Raw genomic sequence first — 26,203 nt, 5'->3', positions numbered from 1 at the left:
TGGGAAAGCTTTTGCACTGGGGCAGTTCTGTTCATTCAATCTCCGCAGTCCAGTCCAGTGGTACGAACAAGCGTCACACTGGGGTCTTCACTGTTTACAGTGGATGACTATGACTTCTGTGCCTTGTCTTGCCCTTTGCCCTCCACAAAGAGCTGCAGAACCGCGTTACTGGCCATTGTAGAGCTCATCCGCTCAATCTGCCAGAGCTGATATTGCATGCTGGGACAGGAATGTCCCAATCTCCCCGGGGTATGAGGCCCGCCAGCTGCCCTCACCTGGCTTAGCCCGCCTGTTGAAGCGACGCACCAGGGGTGTGGCCGCTGTCAGATGCAAACAGCTACTTGGAACCGCAGTTGAGAGCTGAGTGTCCGGTGGGAACCAACAGTGAGTGAGCTTTTCCAGAATGGACACAACAAGCCCCTTCACCAGAGGTGCTACCCCTCCCTGAACACCCCATACACTCTGCTATTCCAGAATAGCCATGACATGGATATCTTCCTGGCAAGTTCCCCAGGTTCATCCGTATTCAGAAGAATCACTAATATAATTATGTCTTACCACTCTATTCTCAATTACTAGCTAACGATGGAGCGCCAATAATCCATGCACTGGGCCCTTACCTCCCAACTTCACCTCAGGCTTTGGTGAAACATAGACTAAAGGGCTGAATTCTAGAAATATAGTAAGAGTTACCTTTGGCAACAGCATTAGACATAGTTTGTCAATAAGGATAAACACACAACATTCTGCAGATACTGGAAATCCACACACACACACACACACACACACACACACACACACACACACACACACACACACACACACACACAATGCAGGAGGAGCTGAGCAGGCCAGGCAGCATCTCTGGAAAAGAATAAACAGTCACTGTTTTGGGCTGAGACCCTTCTTCAGGACTGGAAAGGAAGGGGGAAGATGCCAGAATAAAGTGGTGGGGGAAGTAGAAGGATGCTAGCTGGAAGGTGATAGGTGAAGTCAGGTGGGTGGGAAAGGTCCAGGGATGGATAAGAAGGAAGGAAATTGATAGATGAGGACAGTAGGAGAAACAGAAAGAGGAGGAGACATGGGGGCCGGGGAGGAATATTGTTTATTGGAAGCAGAAATTGGGTACCCTACAACCTGATATCATGAATATTGATTTCTCCCCACCTGCCTATTACTTCTCCCTGGGTCCCCATCTGCTCCTATTGTCCACTTCCTCTCTTTCTTCCCCAGCCCTTGACATATCCCTCCCACCTGAAGAAGGATCTCAGCCTGAAAAGTCGACCGTTATTCATTTCCATGGATGTTGTCTAATTTTACAACCTTCAGCAACTTACTTTGATCCTGTGCAGTAGCACCCCATACCAGACAGTGATGCGATCAATCAGAATGCTCTCCAAGGTACATCTGCAGAAGTTTTCGAGTTTTAAACGGATTTTTCTAATTGCAATTGCAATTGCTCACCAACCAATAGCACCTGCATAATACAATAGTGGTCCCTAATCCATAAATGGATATATAATCAATCTGTATCATGGAACTTATAGCAGAACTAACTACTGTATATGCACATTTGTGACAGAGGGAAAATCATTAGTGAAGCAGCTGAAAATGGTTAAGCTTAGAACTCAGTTAGAGGAGTACTTAAAACAGTCAGTTCCATCATGGGTACTAGCCTCCGTAGTATCCAAGACACCTTCAAGGAGCAGTGCTTCTGGAAGGTGGCGTTCAACATTAAGGACCCCCACCACCCAGGACGTGCCCCTTTCCATTGTTACCGTCAGGAAGGAGGTAAGAAAGTCTAAAAGGACACTCGCAGGAATGGCCATCCAATTTCTGAATGGGCATTGAATCCATAAACAATACCTCACCACTTTTAAAATTTTATTTTGTTTTTTCACTGCTTATTTTAACTTAACTATTTAATATACATATATAATTACTGTCATTAAGATTTTTCTGCATTTATCATGTATTGCATTGTACTGCTGCTGCAAAGATAACGAATTTCACAATATATGCTGGTTTCATTAAACCTGACTGTGATTCTGAAATCTGTGGTTTGAAGGCAACTGCAGTCTTCTCAGTCCTGAAGAACAGTCTTGGTCCAAAATGTCAACTTTCTTCAGTCGATGCTGCCTGGCCTGCTGCATTCCTCCAGCATTTTGTCTGTGTCTCTTCAGCTATAACATGACTTTCTATGACACCACATTGCTTAGGATAGTAACTATCGTATTACCATCCGATTCCTAAATAGACATTTTTTAGATTATGAGGACACGCGGTCCTCTTTTATTGTCATTTAGTAATGCATGCATTAAGAAATGATACAACGTTTTTCCAGAATGATATCACAGAAACACATGACAAACCGACTGAAAAACTGACAAAAACCACAGAATTATAACATAGAGTTACAACAGTGCAAAGCAATACCGTAATTTGATAAAGAACAGACCATGGCACGGTAAAAAGTCTCAAAGTCTCTGGAAAGTCCCATCATCTCACGCAGATGGTGAACCTCCAGCGCCGCAAACTTGCCGATGCGGCATACTGGAAGCATCCGACCGCAGTCCGAGTCCGTCCGAAAACTCCGAGCCTCCGACCAGCTCGCCGACACCGAGCACCGAGCACCACCTCTGCGGAGCTCTTTGACCCCGGCCCCGGCAACAGGCAATAGGCAAAGCCGAGGATTTGGGGCCTTCCCCTCCGGAGATTCTCAATCGCATATTAACAGCGGCAGTGAAGCGGCCATTTCAGAAGTTTCTCCAGGTGTTCCTCCGTGCTTCTCACAGCTGCCTCCATCAAATCAGGATTGTGCACGGCCCCCTAGTTAATACATACAATATCATTCGGAATGGCCGCTCGCGCTGAGTCGCGCCACCATCTTCTCCTCCCTCCTTCGCTGAACCCGTAAACACGACTTCACTTTTAAAAAACTTATTATTTCTGCTCTTTGCATGATTTTTAATCTATTCAATATACATATACTGTGACTGATTGATTGATTTATTATTTGCTTATTTTTCTTCTTCTATATCATGTATTGCATTGAACAGCTGCTGCTAAATTAACAAATTTCATGACATATGCTAGTAATAATAAACCTGATTCTGATTATAGCATAATTACATGTACTTAATCGTTAATTTACAGTGTTCAGTTCCATTCACAGCTCCTCAGAAAAAGGACTGTGTTTGTGTACTGGCTGATCAGCAGGGCTTGGTAAGGGTATAGTAGGACTTGAACATGAGCTAAGAGTTTTCAGTGCAAACATTGCACATTTATAGATAGTATTTACATGCTTCACTTGATCTTGCATGCTGAGAGCTCAGTGTTTGCAGGATGTTGGGGCAGAGAGCATGTAACAATGGTTTCATGCCCACACTCCAGCTTTGGTCTCTGAGCACCCCACAGCCAGGGCAGTGTTCTTTCAGAAACCGTGGGGACTTAGCACAAATTAATATTATATTGGCCATTGTGGTTTGACTACCATAGTTATTAGGAGAAATGTGTCACGCATATTGTAAAAGATATTGTTTTGAACCATGAGTGTAGTTACATTGTTCAGATGGTATTTACAGAAGAAGCTTTATATACAAAGACACTACTAGAAATATCCTATGCACTTCATGGGACAGTGAAATTTTACAGAGTCTCAGAAATACTGTGTAAAACATCATTATCAAAATGGTTTATTTCTTTCTGCAGATGATGAGGCTGCGTTACTGAGTGAAATCCTGCCTCCTTTATCCTGGGCACACAATCCAACTTCTTCCGCTCCTTCGCCATCAGCAAGGTCAAAGGCAAATGGTACGGGTTGATAAAAGGCAGCAAAATGCAGTGGTTAAAGTTTGTTAGGATTTGCATTAGTGTAATGAGAAAATCATCCTGAACCAAACTGGGTGAAATTTGTCAGTGGGGCACCAGGGTAGCGTAGCAGTTACGACACTATTACAGCTCAGGGCATCAGAGTTAAGAGTTCAATTCCAGTGTCCTCTGCAAGCAAGTCTATATGTTCCTTCCCGTGTGGATGTGGGCAGTTAGCAGGTAAATTGGCCCATGAATAGACTGGCATTAAATTGATGCATTGCTCGAAAGGCTAAAAGGGCCTGGTCCTCACTGTATCTCTAAATAAAATAAATTCATCCCACCAGTGGTGGCTACATCTTAAGCTGCAGTTGACGTGCAGTGAAATGCCAGTTAGGAGCACGGCCATTAAGGTTGGATTGGAAGATTGAAAAACGGAGAGATTTACAGAAACACAGTAATACATAACTGAAACAGGCCATTTGCCCTTCCAGCTTCATGCTAATTTGTTAAAGTCTATTTACATTAATGCAAAATCAAGTAAAATTGCAAACTGGAAGATTCAGCTGTAACCTGATGCTGACCCAAGTGGCACTGAATCTTCAATATCTTGTTACCTTGCTGTTGTATAGTTTATTTTGAGCAGGATACTGAAGAATAACATAATTTCTACAGGTACAAAACTCATAGTCTTGCAGTTCCACACTAACATATGGAAGCAAATGTTGGACAATATCAAGGAAATGACGGAAGATTCAAAGCTGCAAAACTGTGGTTTTTGAGATGAATGATGAAATTATTGTGGAACGACAGAGTAACAAACGAAGTGTTGTGAAAGGCCAGAATAAGAAGAGAGCTAATAGGGAAACGACAGCTGGAATTTCTGGGACATGTACTGAGGAAAGAGAAGCCTTAACATCTTGCAGTGACGGGAAAAATTGATGGAAGAAAATGTCACGGTCAAAAGTGCATGACGTTCATGAGTTACATGAAAGTATGGACAGGGAAAAGTTTTTTAGAGCTTATTAGAACTTCTCAGTTTAAAGACATTCGGAAGACCAAGATGATCATGTCACATGATACAGCACATCAAAGTTCAAAGTAAAATTTATTATCAGAGTACATACATGTCACCACATACAACCCTGAGATTCTTTTTCTGTGGGCAGACTTAGCAAATCTGTGGAACAGTAACTGTAAACAGGATCAATGGACAACAACCTGTGCAAACAACGATGATGACAGTTTATTATTGAAGACTGGTGTCAGTGTAACATCAATGTTTTTATACATTTAGTTTTGACCACCAGTCAAAAAGTCACAACTATACTCTTAACCATGGTTCCTTTAAACCTGTCATGGAAGAAATTTCATAGCATGAACTCTGAAATATTTAATATACAGTTACCAATGGTGGAATGAGGACCAAAGATTGGGGGGGGGGAGTGCATCAGAAGTCTAGTTTAAACAAGAGAAAAATGGAAATGCTGGAAGTATTTAGTCGGAGAGATGGGTGTGGAGGAATGAATAGAATTAATATTTTTGGTATTTGACCTGTTATTTTACTAATACAAATGAATAACCAAACATCTTGGTCTGTCTTGTGTTTCTGTGATATCATACCGGAGGAACATTGTATCATTTTTTAATGCATGCATTTCTAAATGGCAATAAATGAGGACTGAGTGTCCTCATAATCTACTCTAATCTAATAATCTAATCTTTTAAATTGCAGAATAAAGGGGAGGGGTGGAGAAGACAAAGAGAATGTCTGTGATAAAACAGAAACCAAGAAAGACAGAATATCACACATGGTGGTTGTGCAATCTGAGGGGGGCACTGAAGGCTGATTAATGCTTACTTCTTTGTCCATAGATGCTGCTCGACTTGCGAAGTATTTCTAAACCAATATGAATTCCTCAGTTTCAGAGATGGAGCTGCCAGAAGACAGTATATAGATGCAGTCTTGGGAACGGGATTTGGGCCACTCTGTGATGACTCCAAATTAAGAGTGCTAATGTCTGAGCCATAGTTGACTACTGGATGTTGGAAGTGGTGTTAATGTTGCTTTAATGTATATTGTTTGCCTTTCTTGAAACATTGTTTATACATCTCCAGACTCGACTCCTGGTAACAGTGAGCTCATGTCCGTAATGACGAAACGGCTAACCAAGATGGAACAACGGGTCCGAAGCCAAGCACAGGAGATCAACAGGAAGGTATGGGAAGTTCTGAGCCAATGCCATGAAAGAGTTTAGAATCATAGAACTATAGAGTCATAGAGCACAGAGGAAATCACATGACACTTTAACTCTACTAACTCTAAATAGAACTGAACTGTATTCTGTTTTATTTTTACAGAATCAGCAAATAGCTATGTTGGAAGAAAAGTTGAGTGCGCTTCAATTATCCAACAGTAAGGGCCATTACATTACTTTAAGTGGAGTTGTATCTAATTCTAATCCTGTGCTAGAATGCTGCAACGTAGTGCGTAGCTGTACAGAACTTTTATTTATAGTTGTTACAATGCACAGTAGTTTAGTCAAATTTACTAATGTCACCATGCTTCAAGACTAGTCACTGGACCTTCAGCAATCAGGTGACCTCACATATAGAAGAATTAAATTCTATACACCATATCTTTGGAAGAATATCAAGGTCTAAGAGTCATAGAGCACTACATGGAACAGAAGCAGGCCACTTGACCTATCTAGTCTATACCAAACTATTATTCTGCCAAGTCCCAATGACCCACAACTGGACCGTAGCCCATGCACTTACCCAAATTTCCCATATACCCCTCCCAGCCATGCACTTACCCAAATTTTCCATATACCCCTCCCATCCATGCACTTACCCAAATTTCTCTTAAATTTTAAAATCAAACCCACATACACCACTTGTGCTGGCAACTCATTCCACACTCTCACCACTCTCTAAGTATTTCTAAGTATTTCACCTTTTATCCTTAACCTATGACCTCTGGTTCTACTCTCACCCAACCTCAGTAGAAAAATCCTACTTGTATTTACTCTCTCTCTCTCTCTCTCTCTCTCTCTCTCTCTCTCTCTCTCTCTCTCTCTCTCTCTCTCTCTCTCTCTATATATATATATATATATATATCCTCATAATTTTGTATACCTCTATCAAATCTCCCTTCCTTCTACTAAACCTCAGGGGAAAAAAATCCTAACTTATTCAACCTTTCCCTATAACCCCTGGCAACACCCTTGTAAATTTTCTCTGTACTTTCAATCTTTCAATCTTATTGATATCCTTCCTGTAGGTAGATAACTGAAAATGCACTCCAAGTTAGCCCTCACCAATATCTTAAACAACTTCAACATAACCCCCTAACTCCTGTAGTCAGTACTTCAATTTATGAAAGCCAGTGTGCCAAAAGGGAGATTCTTTAAAAGATGAAGCACCTCAGACATGTGCAAAGTCTGGAGAACTTGTGGTTGTTTTCCTTCCAAGGTTAAGGAAAGAATATGGTAGTGATATTCCAAATGTGAAAATGTGAACATAGAACTGTTCAGCACAGGAACAGGTTCTTCAGTCCAAAATGTTGCGCCAAACTCATTTGTAAGAGTAGATATTAATGTTAGAAGTGAAGGGAACAGATTAAGATTTTTTTCTTCTTACAGAGAATTGTTATGCAAAGGTAGGACTAACTGAATTGGGAGATGAATATGTTAGAATTGGGGTGAGACCTGGTGGAAATAGGAGATTCTTTCCCTTGTTTTCAAATATGTTTCTCTTAATTTTCTGAACAGAAACAACTGCTGAGTCCAAAAGACAACTGGAGGTAGAAAAATACCTACAGCTACAGAATCAAGTGTGGGAAATGGAAGTAAGAGATCAGTCTGTACTTCAGAATCAAGATTCATCTATCTCCTGTTTATATCTTTTACATGACTTCCTTGCCTCTTGCTCCACCTCTTGCTCCGCCCTTGTTCCATTGCAAAGTCTGCACTCTTTCACCCCCTCCCCCGCACAAAAATCCCTAGAGTTCCCTGTAATATTCCCCACTTCTGAATTCTTATCCCAAAATTTTCTTCTTTCTGTTTACCAAGTTTTTCTTAAAATCCAAAGTGCGAGAAGTTCCAACAACTTAATTTGTAATAACCTCAATCATTTTCCCCTTCTTGGTTTACGCAAGCTGCATGTTAATAGTGGTCTGGATCACTCTTTGAAAAAGTTTTCGTAATTTTCCAAGAGGTTACTGTTGAGCTAATAATTTCCCAATTTGCTTACAAATCTTGTACATTTCAACAAACTTGCTCCCACATATCATTTGGCACTCCAGATGCCCGTGTGATGTATTATTTCTAAGGCCAGATGTAAACTATGCTACAACAATTATTACAGTTTCATTTTTTTGCTGAATAGATATTATCCTTTATCAAAATTAGAAAATTCTTTGGAATTCATTACCACAAGCAACTGTGGAGGCCAAGTCATTGGGTATAGAGATTGGTAGATTCTTGATTAGTCAGGGCATGAAGGGATCCGGGGAGAAGGCAGGAGATTGGGACTGAAAGGGAAATAGATCAGCCATGATGTAATAGCAGAGCAGACTCAATGAGCCAAGTTGCCTAATTCTGCTCTTATATCTTATTGATTTATGATCTAGAATGTTTGAGTTCAAGACCCAGAAAGAAATTTGAGTACATAGTTCACCATGCCCTCTGTCAACACTTTCCTCCCTGAGTCCAGAAGTGCAGCATTCCCTCAATTCTTCCCCTTATTGAGATACAGCACGGAATAGGGAGCAGGAGGGAGAGAGAAACCGGGGAATTATAGGCCGGTTAGCCTAACGTCGGTGGTGGGGAAACTGCTGGAGTCAGTTATCAAGGATGTGATAACAGCACATTTGGAAAGCGGTGAAATGATCGGACAAAGTCAGCATAGATTTGTGAAAGGAAAATCATGTCTGACGAATCTCATAGAATTTTTTGAGGATGTAACTAGTAGAGTGGATAGGGGAGAACCAGTGGATGTGGTATATTTGGATTTTCAAAAGGCTTTTGACAAGGTCCCACACAGGAGATTAGTGTGCAACCTTAAAGCACATGGTATTGGGGGTAAGGTATTGGTGTGGGTGGAGAATTGGTTAGCAGACAGGAAGCAAAGAGTGGGAATAAACGGGACCTTTTCAGAATGGCAGGCGGTGACTAGTGGGGTACCGCAAGGCTCAGTGCTGGGACCCCAGTTGTTTACAATATATATTAATGACTTGGATGAGGGAATTAAATGCAGCATCTCCAAGTTTGCGGATGACACAAAGCTGGGTGGCAGTGTTAGCAGTGAGGAGGATGCTAAGAGGATGCAGGGTGACTTGGATAGGTTGGGTGAGTGGGCAAACTCATGGCAGATGCAATTTAATGTGGATAAATGTGAAGTTATCCACTTTGGTGGCAAAAATAGGAAAACAGATTATTATCTGAATGGTGGCCGATTAGGAAAAGGGGAGGTGCAACGAGACCTGGGTGTCATTATACACCAGTCATTGAAAGTGGGCATGCAGGTACAGCAGGCGGTGAAAAAGGCGAACGGTATGCTGGCATTTATAGCGAGAGGATTCGAGTACAGGAGCAGGGAGGTACTACTGCAGTTGTACAAGGCCTTGGTGAGACCACACCTGGAGTATTGTGTGCAGTTTTGGTCCCCTAATCTGAGGAAAGACATCCTTGCCATAGAGGGAGTACAAAGAAGGTTCACCAGATTGATTCCTGGGATGGCAGGTCTTTCATATGAAGAAAGACTGGATGAACTGGGCTTGTACTCGTTGGAATTTAGAAGATTGAGGGGGGATCTGATTGAAACGTATAAGATCCTAAAGGGATTGGACAGGCTAGATGCGGGAAGATTGTTCCCGATGTTGGGGAGGTCTAGAACGAGGGGTCACAGTTTGAGGATAGAGGGGAAGCCTTTTAGGACCGAGGTTAGGAAAAACTTCTTCACACAGAGAGTGGTGAATCTGTGGAATTCTCTGCCACAGCAAACTGTTGAGGCCAGTTCATTAGCTATGTTTAAAAGGAAGTTAGATATGGCCCTTGTGGCTACAGGGGTCAGGGGGTATGGAGGGAAGGCTGGGTTCTGAGTTGGATGATCAGCCATGATCATAATAAATGGCGGTGCAGGCTCGAAGGGCCGAATGGCCTACTCCTGCACCTATTTTCTATGTTTCTATGTTTCTAATAGGCCCTTTGGGTCCTTCGAGCCCTGCCACCTAGCCATCACCCAGTTTAACCCTCGCCTGATCACGGTTCAATTTACAATGACCAATTAGCCTGCCAACCAGTACATCTTTGGACAATGGGAGGAAACCAGAGCACCCAGAGGAAGCCCACGCGGTCACGGGGAGAACGTGCACACTTCTTGCAGACAGCGGTACTGATCTCTGGTACTGTGAAGCATTGTGCTAATATATGCTACTCGCCGCCCTTTGCTCCAGTGCACGCTCAGCGATATCCTTCTGACAGGCCTGCCATTCTGATAGTGTTGTTTTCCTTCAGTCCATTTCTACAGTGCTAGCCAAGTGTTTGGGGTGTATTTAGACTCATAGCCTTTTGATTTCATAACTAGAGTGCTTGAGTTGAACCAATTCATCCCAAGTTCATATAGTTCATCTTCCTAAGGATTCCTCAACAACCAAAGAAACAAAACCGTAAAAGGTGTGCATGAAATGCAGGGACCGCTCTCTCTTTAGCAGAAGAGGTTTTGGAAATTTTACCATGAATTGTTCTGTTATGATGAATAAGTTAAAACAGAAAAGAACATGTTAAGTTTTTTTTCTCTTAATTTGTTTTTGTGATTTGGCATGTTCTGCTGAAAAGTATGATAGAAACATTCATTAATACATTTTCCAAGCAAGTTAATTAGTATAGGAATTATGCTGAGGGGAGTTCATCAGCTGGAGGTGAAGCTTTAAATAAATCAATCAAAAACAGTGTGAGAAGGAGTGTATGACTCTTTGATATGACTGATTTCCGCAGAAGTTTCTGAATGATTACGGGATGATCTGGGTCGGTACCAAGAAGGAAGTGACTGGAAATGTGCACATAAAAGAAAAAGTGGAACCACCAGAGAGCCCTGACGCCAGCGAGCAAGATCTGTATCCAGGTTAGTTGCACTGTTAATGGTAGATCTTGTTTGGACTACCTCTGCAGACAGTGTCATGCTCTGGTCCCTGCATCAGAGGAACCTGTGGCACCTGAAAGGATGTGGCTCAGACCCAAGGGAGGCTGGCAGCTTTCCTTTTGTAAAGTAATATGTTGTCAAAGAGCATTTCGAATTTTGAAAATCTGAGAGGGAATAGTCCAGGGTAAACTGTTCAAGCAAGTGGTTTCAAAGCCTGAGGAAAATAATGTAAGGAACTGTATGTTTTAAATCTCTATATAAATGAGAAAGTAGGTTTAAAAAGGTCAATTTTATTCAATAGAATTTGTATTTGGAAGTTAACAGCACAAAAATAAGCCATTGTGCGTGTCTGCTTAATGCCTGTCTTTATGCTATATATAATTTATCTCCCACCTTACTACATCTGAATCCTATCTGTGTATCCTCTTGTCTTTTTCTTTCTCCTTCTTATCCTTTACTTTCTCCTTAAAGACTTCATACTGTGGGGTAGTGAGTACGGCTTCCACGTGGTTTGAAGACACACCCTCTCCTCACCAGGAAGGAGGTACAGGAGCCTGAAGGCACAAACTCAATGTTTCAGATTTCTGAATGGACATTCAACCCATGAACACTACCTCACTACATTTTTTTTCTGTTTTGCGCTGCTTATTTAATTTAACTTTTATTTATATCTATATTACTGTAGTGTACAGTTTTTATTATTGTGTGTTGCGATGTACTGCTGCTGCAAAACAACACATTTCATCTTATGTGCCAGTGATATTAAACCTGATTCTGATTCTGATGATAAACTCATGAAGTATCTGCCAACTTACATAGAGAATCCTTTCAAGTAAATTCCACGATACTGCACATCTGGAATTTAGTGAGCTTGAACTACTCGGTCATTCCTCCTCACATTCATTGGTCCTGATGACGGGTCTTGGCTCAAAACGTCAACCATTTATTTTCCTCCATAGATGCTGTTTGACCTGTTGAGTTCCTCCAGCATTCCTGTGTGTGGATGTTGATCTGATTTCCAACATCTTATGTCTCCTTTCCTCTAATGTGTGTGCTCCCTTGTACCTAACCCGTGCTCCATTCCTTTGGGAGTACTGGAACCGTAAACTTGGTTTTTCACTGGTGAGAGGAAATAAGCTCCTTCTCTTTCCCAGTCAACTGGATCATTTAACAAATCTCTCAACATGCACAGCCCACGTTCTTGGGGATCTTAGTTATGATCCTAGCCTGCATCTCTCCCCCCACCACCCCCACCCTCAGCTTGTCCGTGTATCTTTCCTATTAGATTGCTTCCAATTCAATGGAATATTCTGCAACGTAGCCAGTGTCAAGTTTCACAGATGCCCACAGTTGTTTGGTGTATCAATCAAGTGTTTCATTTGACAGCCAAAACAATACCCTTAAATGTACTGTTGCAAAGGTAGTGAATGGATATTTATTGTTTGCATGATTTGTTTCTTTTTCTCTAACACTGGGTGTTTGACAGTCTTCTTTTGTTTTAATGGGTTCTATTGGGTTTCTTTGTTTTGTGGCAAATCTCAAGGTTGTATAAAGTATACATACTTGGATAATAAAAGTACTTTGAGCTTTGGTCATGGTTGACTATGTATGTAACCCAGCCCTTGTACCTGTGGGCTTGGGGGAGCTCAGTTGAAGCGCAGCTTGAATATTCCAGTTGGACTTATTTCCCTGAGGGTTGGTCGCAGAGGGACATGGGAGCAACGCTGGTGAAAGTTAGCTTTTCCTTTCCTGATTGTAAGCCAGCAGCCCTCACATGGTTCGGCTGCGATCCAGCCCACCACTCATAGTCTTTGGAAAACACAAACCCATTTCTTAGAGTAATTTTGCATAGGAGCAACTTTGCTCCACAACATGCACGCCAATCATTGTACCATATACTCTATGGATATGAACCTACTATCTAAGGCACTCCATTGGTCAGGGTCAATCATGGATCTTGAGTCCTAGCTGCCCTCATGATATGCAAGCCAGTACATAAGCCAGGGCAGTACAATTTGGAGAGAAAGCTGTTGCCCATGTAGCTGGCTCCCTTCTCCATGCGGCTGGCGAATTCAGGATCCAATACAGTTTGGCATCAGCCATCACACTGGAGTTGCCAGTCAGCATTGAACTCAACGTAGGACTGCCGTACGGACTCCAGCTCCAAACTCTTTCCTTGGTGTTTACTCACAAAGCCTTCGCCATTAATGGGTGCAGCCACAAGGCAGCAGACGTTTGAGATCAGGGTTTTACTTCTCCTCTATCGGTTGCCAGCCATGGCTGTCAAGCCCCATCTGTCTGGAGTGACTGGTTTTAAGGTGCGCATAACCTGCCTTTGCCCCTTCTTCTGTCAGTAGAAGTGGTTCCGTTGGGCTTAGTAGCCAAGCCACACTTGAAGTCCAGAAGCTGGACTTGGTTGTCGGAGGCTATTTGAGATGCACTCCATTGAGAGCATTTAATAGGTAGTGGGAGCTTATTCCCATTATCTCCCCACCCCCTGGCTACAACAACCTTAAGGAACCCTACCTGCCTGTACTAATTCCATTTACCGACACTTGATCCATAGCCAATAACGTTTTGGTGATTAGTGTCTGAATAGATACTACTTAAACGTTATGGTCTTATCTGCCTCCATCGCTCACCCAGGCAATTCTTGCGAATCAGATATAGTAATCTAACTTTTAGATCTTTGTTGCTGAACAGTTTCTACACTCATAACACTACTATCAAAATAAGCTTTCCCAAAGTGTGTTGCAGAATCTTTATCACTCAGAATTTGACACCAAGCTCCAAAAGGATTATTAAAGTAAGTGAGTTTTAGACAACCTCATTAATATGAAGTGGCAGAATTCTCTGGAGGAGAAGACGGACCTTGTGTGCCATTGACATAGCAACAGAAACTGAGGATACACAAGAAGGCAAAACTGGGAATGCACATTGATCCCCGAGGATTCTCGGAGGTTGCAAAGACCAGGAGTGCATAAGGTTACAGAAACGGGTGGCGGTGGGGGGGAGGGGGGCTACTGCACAGGACCGAAAGAAGCTGCAGAGGGTCGTAAATTTAGTCGGCTCCTTCTTGGGTACTAGCCTACAAAGTACCCAGGGCATCTTCAAGGAGCAGTGTCTCAGAAAGACAGCATCCATTATTAAGGACCTCCAGCACCCAGGGCATGCCCTTTTCTCATCAGGTAGGAGGTACAGAAACCTGAAGGCACATGCTCATCAATTCTGGAACAGCTTCTTTCCCTCTGCCATCCTATTCCTAAATGGACATTAAACCTGTGAACACTACCTCACTTTTTAGTATGTATTATTTCTGTTTTTGCACAAATTTTAATCTATGCAATATACGTATACCGTAATTGATATACTTATTCATTTTTACCTTTTTTCTTCTATATTATGTATTGCATTGAACTGCTGCTGCTAAGTTAACAAATTTCACGACTCATGCCGGTGATAATAAATCTGATTCTGATTCTGTTTCTGATTCATTGTAGGGCAAGAATAAATTGTAGAAATAAGTTCAGCCTGATTGTGCATATGGTTTATTGTGGAGTAATTGAATCTCCTGTTCATGATTACATGGAACTTTGGAGATCAGCCTCTGAAACATTTCATGACTGAAATGCTGCAGTGGTACTGGTTAGATTATTGACGATACAAAAATATATATAACAGTGAATTATTATATAGAATATTGTGCTTACAAAAAGAAGATATTTATATTACTGGCTCAGATGCATTACACAGAGTTTGAGTATTGAGAATGATCTATGAGATCCCCTCATTGATTTTGCTGATGGTTGGTTGAAGAGGAAATGCTGATGAGGACATTGGGAAAAGTTTCCTTATTCCAGAAATGCGCAAGGGATATTTATCATATGTCAGGATGTCAGCCTTCCAGTTGTGGTTGTTGTGGATTTAATATTTCAGTATTGTTTGAGTAATATTGTAAATATGTTGTTGTGTGAGGCTCCGTCCGTTCCTTAAATTAAGTATTCTTGTTTGTTTAAATGATTAATTACAGGTTACGTGAATGAATACATGAATTGCATACGTCATCACGTTAGCGGGTGATAGAGTACCTCATGTAAAGTAAAGAGCAAACTTAAGACTTGCATCTCTTGGCTTTTGTTTTCCTTTGAATTAGGCTAATGTTTTGTAGTTACAAGACATAACAGTGGTGGTCGGTCTAGATTTTATGTTCTTGGGCTAGAGTGAGGCTAGTACCAAACAAAAGGTATGGCAGCCATTTTAATACAAACCAAAAGGTTAAACAAAATCCAGATACTGGAGGTGAAACTAAAAATACAAAATGCTGTTATTACATAGAAGGTTCAGGTTTAAAGGTGCTTAATGCCATTTCCTGTACACAAGTGAAAATAGCAATCGGCATCCACCTTAGAACTCTCAGCTGCTACATTCTTCCTGTGTTGATGTATGGCTGCAAGTCATGGGCCATCACAAATGCAATGGAAAAAAGAATCAATGCAGCAGGGTTGTGGTTCCTCAGAAGAATGCTATGCACATCATATACGGACAGGATAACCAACGAAGTTCTACAGAGAACGAAACATACATTACTTAAAAAAAATCAGAAAACAGCAATCAAAATTCTTTGGACACATCATGTGAAGAGAGACATTAGAACATTTAGTTACAACTGGAAAGCTGGAAGGAAAAAGAAGCAGAGGCAGACAGAGAATGAAAATGACAGATGGAATAACATCATGGTTAGAAACAGGGGAGGCAACAACTACAATTCGGAGGGTCAGGGACCGTGATGGATGGAGAGACATGGTTGCCCATGCCGAACGGCAAGGCACCTGAATGAATGAATAATTGTACTCTGGACTTGATGCAGCACAAAAAATGAGAAAAGATAAAGAACATAATAATAACACTAAACACACACACAATAAATATAAATACACAGGATAGCTTATAAATGTAGATTGATCGTATGTCTACAATGAGATATAGACAAACATAATGTGAATGAAAGGAAATAAAGAAGCAATGGTGGACTTGGTGGATAGAGACGTTGCTCAGGCTTACTGCTTGGGGAAAGTACAGTAGCTGTTTTTGAGTCTGGTGGCCATGGGTGGATGCTATGTAGCCTCCACTCTGATGGGAGTGGGACAGGTATCATTCATAGAGAGGGAGAAGTACAACCAGTTCTGACAAAATATCATTGACCCTATTACTTTCTTCACAGATGCTACTTGATCTGTTTTTCCCACTGTTGTTGTAGTACTCATTTGTTCAATTGTATATAAAGAAAGTGAGCCTACAGAGAGTTAAAACAAAATAGAGCTGTGTGATATTTTCAGAGGTTTGCAGACTCCCAAGGACGTGGTTATTTCCAGATCAAAGAGCGTATACTTGCTGTTTGGTCTTTTATCACAAAAAAACACAGGTTTGCTAGAACATTCTGCAAAAGCATTTCGTTTTCCATTACACCACATGAGGACTGTCTGTGGTTTAGCCCAATTGTCATAATGAACGAGAGCTTCTTCACTCATCAACTCCAACCAATAGATTGTTAACATTTTATTCCTGTGTCTTCTAAAGTGGAACTATCTTATTTTTAACTGAAGTATGATTTGGATGCTAAGTGTCATTGTTAGGAATCTAGCTGGTGAATTCTTACTTTATTTGACTGCCTTTGCTTGCAAGTTCCCTTCAACAGAATGGCTAAGCTCTCACATAAAATGAATTCCTTGGAATGAAATAGATCAGGAAAGCGGGGCTGAGACATTGAGGAATGATGAGGAGAGCTAAACTTGGGATTTGTTTAAGAAACACATTTTAAGGTGATAATAAAAGTGAAACACAGAAAATGTGCACATCTTTGAACTGCAACTAAACACAAAATACTCTGCAGATGCTGGGGTCAATACGCTGGAGGAACTCAGCAGGTCAGGCAGCATCCGTGGAAACGATCAGTCAACATTTTGGGCTGGAACCCTTCGTCAGGACTGAAGAGGGAAGGGGCAGAGGCCCTATAAAGAAGGTGGGGGGAGGTGGGAAGGAGAAGGCTGGTGGGTTCCAGGTGAAAAACCAGTAAGGGGAAGGATAAAGGGGTGGGGGATGGGGAAGCAGGGAGGTGATAGGCAGGAAAGGTGAAGTAGGAATAGGGGAAAACACAATGGGTAGTAGAAGGAGGCGGAGCCATGAGGGAGGTGATAGGCAGCTGGGGGAGGGGGGCAGAGTGACATAGGGATAGGGGAAGGGAGGGGGAGGGAATTACAGGAAATTGGAGAATTCTATGTTCATACCAAGGGGCTGGAGACTACCTAGACGGTATATGAGGTGTTACTCCTCCAACCTGAGTTGACTACCTAGACCTGACGCAGATTGGGGGACCGCTTTGTCGAGCACCTCTGCTCCGTCCACCACAACAGACAAGATCTCCCGGTTGTCACCCACTTCAACTCTGCTTCCCATTCCCATTCGGATATGTCCATACATGGCCTTTTCTACTGCCATGATGAGGCTAAGCTCAGGTTGGAGGAGCAACACGTCATATACCGGCTAGGTAGTCTCCAGCCCCTTGGTATGAACATAGAATTCTCTGGTTTCCAGTAATTCCCCCCCCCCCCGCTTCCCCTATCTCTATTTCACTCTGCCCCCTCCCCCAGCTGCCTATCACCTCCCTCATGGTTCCACCCCCTTCGACTACCCATTGTGTTTTCCCCTATTCCTTCTTCACCTTTCCTGCCCATCACCTCCCTGCCTCCCCTCCCCCACCCCTTTATCTTCCCCCTTACTGGTTTTTCACCTCGAATCTACCAGCCTTCCCATTCCCACCCTCCTCCCACCTTCTTTATAGGGCCTCTGCCCCTTCCCACTACAGTCCTGACGAAGGGTTCCGGCCCAAAACGTTGACTGATCGTTTCCACAGATGCTGCCCGACCTGCTGAGTTCCTCCAGCATGTTGTAAGTGTTGCTTTGAACTGCATCTTCCTTCACAGTGATATGCCTTGAAGTGCTCTAGCTAAGCTGCAGTAAACATTCAGATCTTTCATACTGACCAATGTATTAGGTTCTAGGTTTCTGCTGTTTAACTAGTGGGGATACAAAACATATGACTGCACTTGCTAATCATGATAAATCCCACCCATTTTTCAAAGCTGTTAATGTCAACAGAATGAATAGAGTATGATGTGGGTGACTGATCATTTATCACATTAAATTCAATTTTATCTCTACATTCTAGATTTTGGCCAAGTCCAAAGCACCTTATTCATATTGTGCATTTCAGATAGGGGGAATTGAGAGTTAGTAGGTTAAAGTTAAATCTTAATCTGTTTCTTGACACTGATCATGGCAGAACGGTGATCTTCCAAGTCGTAAAGTTGTGGTTCAAGACCTGTTCAAGTGGTAGTGGCACATCCTCTTGATATAGAGAGACAATTTCACTGTCAAATACAGTATGTAATCTGACAACAAATGACACAGTACTAAATTGACTGGATTGAAATAAACTTTATGAAAATTTATGACTGTTTCAATGGTTTGGTATTTCATATTCTGTATTTTTTGCTTGTTTTTTGCCATATACACGATTTGGTCTTTTGTTTTTGCATGTTGGAAGTTTTATGTTTCTTTGAATGGTGTTTCTTTGTTTTGTGACTGTCTGCAGGAAGATGAATCTCAGGGTTGTATACTGCAGACGTACTCTGATAACAAATATACGCACTTTGAATCTTTCTGGATGAAACATTTAAAGTCCTCTCAATGAAGCATTGATTCCACAATTACAAACATTTGTACAATGGGACAAATACTCAGGGTGAGGTAGAGCTACTAGGACTTGATGTTTCAATCCCTATGGTAAATTGGCACTCTCGATGTTGGCAGTGGGCTTGGAGTGGTGACAAGGAGGGAGGGTAGGTTTGTCATCGGGGTCATCAGGTGGGCACCCTCCTCCTTTGACATTTCGTTGATAAGCCCATGATGTCTCCAGACGGCTCAACGGTGCTACCTGGCGTCCCCTCAGTTCCATACCCTCCTGTCTTCATCTTGCAGCCCAGTTGTTGTCTTTCCTTTTAATCCAAATCCAATTGCTGCTTTCTTCTGCTGCATTTGACAAGGACTTGACTGCTTGTTGGAGGGAGTGACCCCTCACCCCCATCTTCTTCAATAGACTGGTCGTAGATGTAGCAACGAATCCCCTGCATCCCACTTCTACAGGGAAAATCTTGGTCTTCCAGCCATTCTGGGCAGCTTCAGTTGCCAGTTCAGAGTACTTGGTCTTTTTCCTCTCATAAGCTTCTTTGACACCATCTTCCCATGGTACTGTCAATTCCACAACATATGCCAGCTTGGCTGTTGTTGTCCACAGGACCATGTCTGGCTGGAGTGTTGTAGCTGCAAAGTCTGGGGGAAACACAAGCTTTTTTTTTCCAAGTCCACGTCCATTTTCCAATCCCGAGCAACCTGCAGAACGCTTACATCTTTTGATGTTATATGGTGCTCTGGAGGTTGGCCTGCTGGTACAAATCGTGTAATGTGGACATTTCCTGCCGATGTTTGTGGAAGAGCATTTGTGGTGATTCGCCTCTGTTCCAAGATTGATGCCAGCTGTCTGAGAACTTGGTTATGCCACCAAGTGTACCGCCCCTGGGTGAGGCTCGTGGTGCATCCTGTTAAAATGTGCCTTAGTGATCCAGGTGCTTGACAAAGAGAGCAAGCGGTAAGGGGTGCAATTTCACTGTAGTCTTGTCAGTGTTATCTCTCACACACTCATTACCAGTGTTACAGTGAGGTAGCTTACTGGAGCCAATTTAGTGGGGAATAATCTACATGAAGACTTGATATCTATGTGGAGAGAAACCGTGAATATGTTAGTTCAGCAAGTGAAAGCAATATTTTCCTGAAAAATGAAGCTTTGTCACAGCCTGGTGACTTGGTAACCTGACTTCATAGCCTGTTTTGAGACCGTAGTTGCTCAGCAAGTCAGGGTTTTTTTTGTCTTGCTCTAGTTTTAGGTCAGCTGTACATGGTCCTAAAGCCACAGGAGGCAAAACTTTCTAGGATTGTGTGCTCAAATTGATGATAACCTAAAACATTATTTTGTGTGCCATGGTAATTTTGAGCATAGATTATCATTAATTAATGAAATAGTTACAATAACTCTGAACTTTTATAAGAAAAAAGATGAGTTCTGTTACATGAATTCATTGTTTATTATTAATAAAGTGCCTTGAAAAAGTATTCAGCTCCCAACCCTTCACATAAATGAGTATTAGAACTAGGAATTTTGTTCAATTTAACTGAGAATTTTTATTTGTGAATCATATCTTCATTTTTTTCACTGCAGACACCAAAAAACAGGGAAAATTGTAAAGCATGAAAAACTAAAAATTCAAAACCTGAAATGTCAGCAGTTCAAAGGTATTCATCCCCCTTTGCTCTGTACTTAGTTAAGTCACCTTTTGCAGCTATTACTGCCAATAATCTTTTTGGATAAGTCACTATTAGCTTTCCATGATGTCCATTTCTCCTTGCAAAATTGCTCAAGTTATTCCAGGTTAGTTGTGGAGCAGCAATGGACAGCAATCCTGAGGTCATGTCACTCAAAAACTTGTATAGATGTACCGTGGAGAGCATTCTGACAGGCTGCATCACTGTCTGGTATGGAGGGGCTACTGCACAGGACTGAAAGAAGCTGCAGAAGGTTGTAAATCTAGTCAGCTCCATCTTGGGTACTTGCTTACAAAGTACCCAGGACATTTTCAGGAAGCAGTGTCTCAGAAAGGCAGCGTCTATTATTTAGGACCTCCAGCTCCCAGGGCATGCCCTTTTCTCACTGTTACCATCAGGTAGGAGATACAGAAGCCTGAAGGCACACACTCAGCGATTCAGGAACAGCTTCTTCCCCTCTGCCATCCAATTCCTAAATGGAATTTGAACCCTTGGACACTACCTCACTTTTTTTTAATATACAGTATTTCTGTTTTTTGCATGTTTTTAATCTATTCAATATATGCATACCGTAATTGATTTACTTATTTTTTTCTTCTATATTATGTATTGCATTGAACTGCTGCTGCTAAGTTAACAAATTTCATGTCACATGCCAGTGATAATAAACCTGATTCTGATTCTGATGTTCAATTGGGTTAAGGTCGGGACTCTGACTGGGCCATTCAATGACATAAATTTTCTTCTTTTGAAGAACAAATGTGAATACTATAAGGTCAGGGACAGATTGACATACTGTATTTGAGTCAACACACAGAGCACTGGAAGAACACAGGAGGTTAGGCAGCATCTGTGGTGGGGGGAATGGACAGTCAATGTTTTGAGTCAAGATACTGCATCTGGAATCCAGAGCCCATAGATGTTGCCTGACCTGCTGAGTGTCTCCAAGGCTTTGTGTGTTGCTCCAAATTCCATCATCTGCAATGTTGAACAAATAATATATTCCTGGGGATGATTAAGTTTTCTAGGATTTGTGTTGCTCTTTTTGAGTAGGAACTGGAGAACATTTACATTAAAGTTTTCTTTTGAGAATTAAACTGATGGGTAAACTTGACTGAAGGTAACTTACTACTGTATACATTGTATAGTAAAATGCTAAACCTCATTTTTGCAGGTTGAGTCAGTGGCGAGGAAGGCAAATGCAATGTTAGCATTCATTTGGAAAGGACTAGAATGTAAAAGCAAGGATGTAATATTGAAGTTTTATAAAGCACTAGTGAGGCCCCACTTGGAGTATTGTGAGCAGTTTTGGGCCCCTTATCTACGAAAGGATGTGCTGACATTGGAGAGGGTTCAAAGGAGGTTTACAAAAATGATTCTGGTATTGAACGGTTTGTCATATGAGGTATGTTTGGCTTTGGGCCTCTACACCCTGGAATTCAGAAGAATGAGGGGTGACCTCATAGAAACTTATTGAATGTTGAAAGGCCTCAATAGAGTGGATGTGGGGAGGATGTTTCCTATGTTCAAAATTCATAGTAAAATTTATTATCAGAGTACATACATGTCACCCACCACATACAACCCTGAGATTCTTTTTTCTGTGGGCATACTTAGCAAATCTATAGAACAGTAACTGTAAACTGTAAACATCAGGAACTATTAACTGTAAACGAACTATGCAAATGCAGATATAAATAAATAGCAATAAATAACAATATAACAGAGTCCTTAAATGAGTGTAGCTGTCCCCTTTTGTTCAAGAGCCTGGTGGTTGTGGGGTAGTAACTGTTCTTGAGCCTGGTGGTGTGAGTCCTGAGGCACTGCCTGATGGTATCAGTGCAAAAAGAGCATGACCTTGATGGTAAGGATCTTTGATGACAGATGCTGCTTTCCTACGGCAACATTTCATGTGAAGTTCTCAATGGTTGAGAGGGTTTTACCTGTGATGTACTGGGCCGAATCGTGTTGGGCACGTGGCCAAGTGGTTAAGGCATTCGTCTAGTGATTTGAAGGTCGCTAGTTCGAGCCTTGGCTGAGGCAGCGTGTGTGTCCTTGAGCAAGGCACTTAACCACATATTGCTCTGCGACGACACCAGTGCCAAGCTGTATGGGTCCTAATGCCCTTCCCTTGGACAACATCGGTGGTGTGGAGAGGGGAGTCTTGCAGCATGGGCAACTGCTGGTATTCCATACAACCTTGCCCAGGCCTGCACCCTGGAAACCTTCTAAGGTGCAAATCCATGGTCTCATGAGACTAACGGATGCCTATATATAATAACTGAGCCGAATCCACTACCTTTTGTCAGATTTTCCGCTCAAAGGCATTGATGTTCCCATACCAGGCCATAACGCAGCCAGTCAGCACACTTTCCACCACACATCTATAGAAGGTTGTCAAGGCTTTCAATTACACACCAAACCTCCACAGACTCCTGAGGAAGTAACGGTGCTGTTGTGCTTTCTTCGCAGTAATAGTGATGTGATGGGTTCAGGACGGGCCCTCTGAGATGGTGACACCCAGGAACTTAAAGTTCTCCACCTCTGATCCTTTGATGATTACTGGCTCATGGACCTCTGATTTCCCTCTCCTGAAGTCTATAACCATGATATGGTGGAGGAGTCTAAGACCAGAGGACACAGCCACAGAATAGAGGGACGTCCTTATGGAACAGAGATGAAGAGGAATTTCTTTAGACAGAGAGTGGTGAATCTGTGGAATTCATTGCCACAGATAGCTGTGGAGCACAGGTTATTGGGTATGTTTAAGGCAGAGGTTGATAGATTCTTGATAAGTCAGGGAATGAGGTGATATGGGGAGAAGGCAGGAGATTGAGGCTGGGAGGGAAAATGGATCAGCCATGAGGAAATGGTGGAATAGGCTCCATGGGCCAAATGGCCTAATTCTATTGCTATATCTTATGGTCTCATTTCATTCATCTGATTAAACTTAACTGCCACCCAGGCTGCATGGTGTGTTCTGTAAATGTTATCTTTAGATGTAACACTGATGTTGGATTTCCGTGGTGATACTATTGAATTAACTTGCAAAGATAACTGTAATATATACCTGAAGGATGTTACTTGAAGGTGTTTTAGTGGTTTGACACAACAGTCTGTGCATTAGATACACAGTCTGTCATATTTCTGTGCTGTTAGTGCTGATGCAACATTTTCACACATCATATCCTTGATTTCTTATAAATGGTCATGTTTTCGAATACTTAATCCACTTAAATTAAACCCTCACTTTGCTTGTTTGTGCACTGTGCTATTAAACTTGCTCAGATGTGACTTTTTAAAATAATCTTAAGAGCCTTGAGCTGAAGTTAATTTTTAGTTGCTCTGTGGGAGCATGATCTTTGTGGTTTCACTCCTGCAGGGTGTTATTGTGTAGTTACTTTATCACAAGAGATGGATGGTGTTATACAGTAGCATGCAAAAGTTTGGGCACCCCGGTCAAAACTTCTGTTACTGTGAATAGCTAAGCGAGTAAAAGATGAACTGATTTACATTGCGGCCAAAAAGTTCTATTCAAAAGGTTCAAAGGAACATCTAAACAAGCCTGATGCATTTTTGAAACAAGTCCTGTGGACTGATGAAGTTAAAATAGAACTTTTTAGCTGCAATAAGCAAAGGTATGTTTGGAGAAAAAAGGGTGCAGAATTTCATGAAAAGAACACCTCTCCAACTGTTAAGCACGGGGGTGGATCGATCATGCTTTGGGGTTGTGTTGCAGCCAGTGGTACAGGAAACATTTACTGGTAGAGGGAAGAATGAATTCAATTAAATACCAGCAAATTCTGGAAGCAAACATCACACCGTCTGTAAAAAAAGCCAAAGATGAAAAGAGGATGGCTTCTACAACAGGATAATGATCCTAAACACACCTCAAAATCCACAATGGACTACCTCAAGAGGCGCAAGCTGAAGGTTTTGCTATGGCCCTCACAGTCCCCCGACCTAAACATCATCGAGAATCTGTGGATAGACCTCAAAAGAGCAGTGCATGCAAGACGGCCCAAGAATCTCACAGAACTAGAAGCCTTTTGCAAGGAAGAATGGGTGAAAATCCCCCAAACAAGAATTGAAAGGCTCTGAGCTGGCTGCAGAAAGCGTTTACAAGCTGTGATACTTGCCAGAGGGGGTGTTACTAAGTACTGCCATGCAGGGTGCCCAAACTTTTGCTTCGGGCACTTTTCCTTTTTTGTTATTTTGAAACTGTAAAAGATGGAAATTAAAAAAGTTTTCTTGTTTAAAATATTAAAGAAATGTGTCATCTTTGACTCTATGCCTTATGTAAATCAGTTCATCTTTTACTCACTTAGCTATTCACAGTAACAGAAATTTTGAGCACGGTGCCCAAACTTCTGCATGTCACTGTATATACACTACTATGCAAAAGTCTTAGGCACATATATATAACTAGGGTGACTAAGACTTTTGCATAGTATTGTATCTTCTAAATGTTTACCAACAAAAACTTAAAACTCACAGATATTGTTGTTTCATGGACAAATAAAGAGAGGATGGATGTCTTTCCACCGTGTGCTTCAAATCAAATCAAAATTAACCCACACAGAAACTTATATAAAAAACAGCTTACAGTACTGTGCAAAAGTCTTGGGCATCTTAGCTGTATACATGTGCCTAAGACTTTAGAGGGGAAAAATAAACAATGCTTGAGGAAATCAGCAGGAATAGCAGCATCTATGGAGAAAGGGAGATAGTGTTTTAGGGTTGAGACCAGGTTCCTCCAGCAGTTTGCTTTTTCAATGTGAGTTTTCAGAATTACAAGTGGCATTGCTCTTCTTAATCCTGTTATTTAGAATTAAGAACTAGCATTCTTAGTAAGAACTGGACTTGGCCAGATTGGGATAGCTGAATACAGATATTCCATACAAGTGATTAAGGTCTAAAGATGACTAGATAATATTCACGTCTAAAATGAAAACTTTGTCATCTCAATGCAGAATAAGTTAAATTGCTAGATGTTAAGGCCCTACTAAATGTACTTCAAAAAATTACAGGCATGACAGACAACGTTGCAGAAAAATAATGGAAGCATCTAGCAATATTATCTAGTAATGGAGGCCATTTGGTTAATAGCAGTCATTTGTAGAAGTCGTATTTGTTTTGGGGGAGGGAAGACCATCTTAAACTATATAAATATTTCCTATACCATAGAACCGTAGCAACACTACAGCACAGAAACAGGCCGTTTGGCCCTTCTTGGCGGTGCCGAACCATTTTTCTGCCTAGTCCCACTGACCTGCACCCGGACCATATCCCTCCATATACCTCTCATCCATGTACCTGTCCAAGTTTTAAAGTTTATCAAGTAAACTTGCCTCTGCTCTTTCTCTACCATATGGCATCATTCGTGAACAAGGCTGCAGTGTTGTGGTCCGGAGGGTGGCTCTTCTTTGCTGCCTCTCACATGGAGGCTGTAGTCTCCACAGCAGCAACATCTGGATCAGTCCAGTCCTGAACAAAGTCCGCTGGTTAGGCTAAAGCTCTGAGAATAGTCTGCTATTTCCCTGACTCTCACCGATCCCTGATTAGAACTGAATATGGACTTTCCTGTTTTTGTGTTTTTTATTCTGTGTTTTCACTTGTTCTTTTTTTCTTGCCATTTGCTGAATTTGTTTTGTTGTGCGTGGGGGTGTGATGTTTCCTGGGGAAGACGACTCTCAGGGTTGTATACTGCATCCATACTGTACTTACAATCCTTTGAGCCTACATGTACTAACCCTTCTGTGTGCTCCCTTCCACATATGCTGCCTGCAGGAACAATTATAGAATCTAGAGA

At 41.8% G+C, this 26,203-nt stretch overlaps 1 protein-coding gene across 2 annotated transcripts in view; it reads left to right on the top strand.

Annotated features, from left to right (window-relative positions):
* ubxn11 (UBX domain protein 11) overlaps positions 1-26,203 on the top strand; it is an 83,316-nt gene that overhangs the window by 12,537 nt on the left and 44,576 nt on the right. For both annotated transcript variants that reach the window (XM_063033589.1, XM_063033588.1), the window contains exons 3-7: positions 3,712-3,813; positions 5,929-6,029; positions 6,172-6,226; positions 7,587-7,663; positions 10,812-10,938. In XM_063033589.1, coding sequence (XP_062889659.1) covers positions 3,712-3,813; positions 5,929-6,029; positions 6,172-6,226; positions 7,587-7,663; positions 10,812-10,938 — 462 coding nt within the window. The remainder of the gene's footprint in view (positions 1-3,711; positions 3,814-5,928; positions 6,030-6,171; positions 6,227-7,586; positions 7,664-10,811; positions 10,939-26,203) is intronic.

The sequence above is a fragment of the Mobula hypostoma genome, chromosome 26, assembly GCF_963921235.1.
Source record: "Mobula hypostoma chromosome 26, sMobHyp1.1, whole genome shotgun sequence".
Lineage (NCBI taxonomy): Eukaryota > Metazoa > Chordata > Chondrichthyes > Myliobatiformes > Myliobatidae > Mobula > Mobula hypostoma.
Note: the sequence above shows the minus strand (reverse complement) of the source record. Positions and strands in the feature narration are given on the sequence as shown.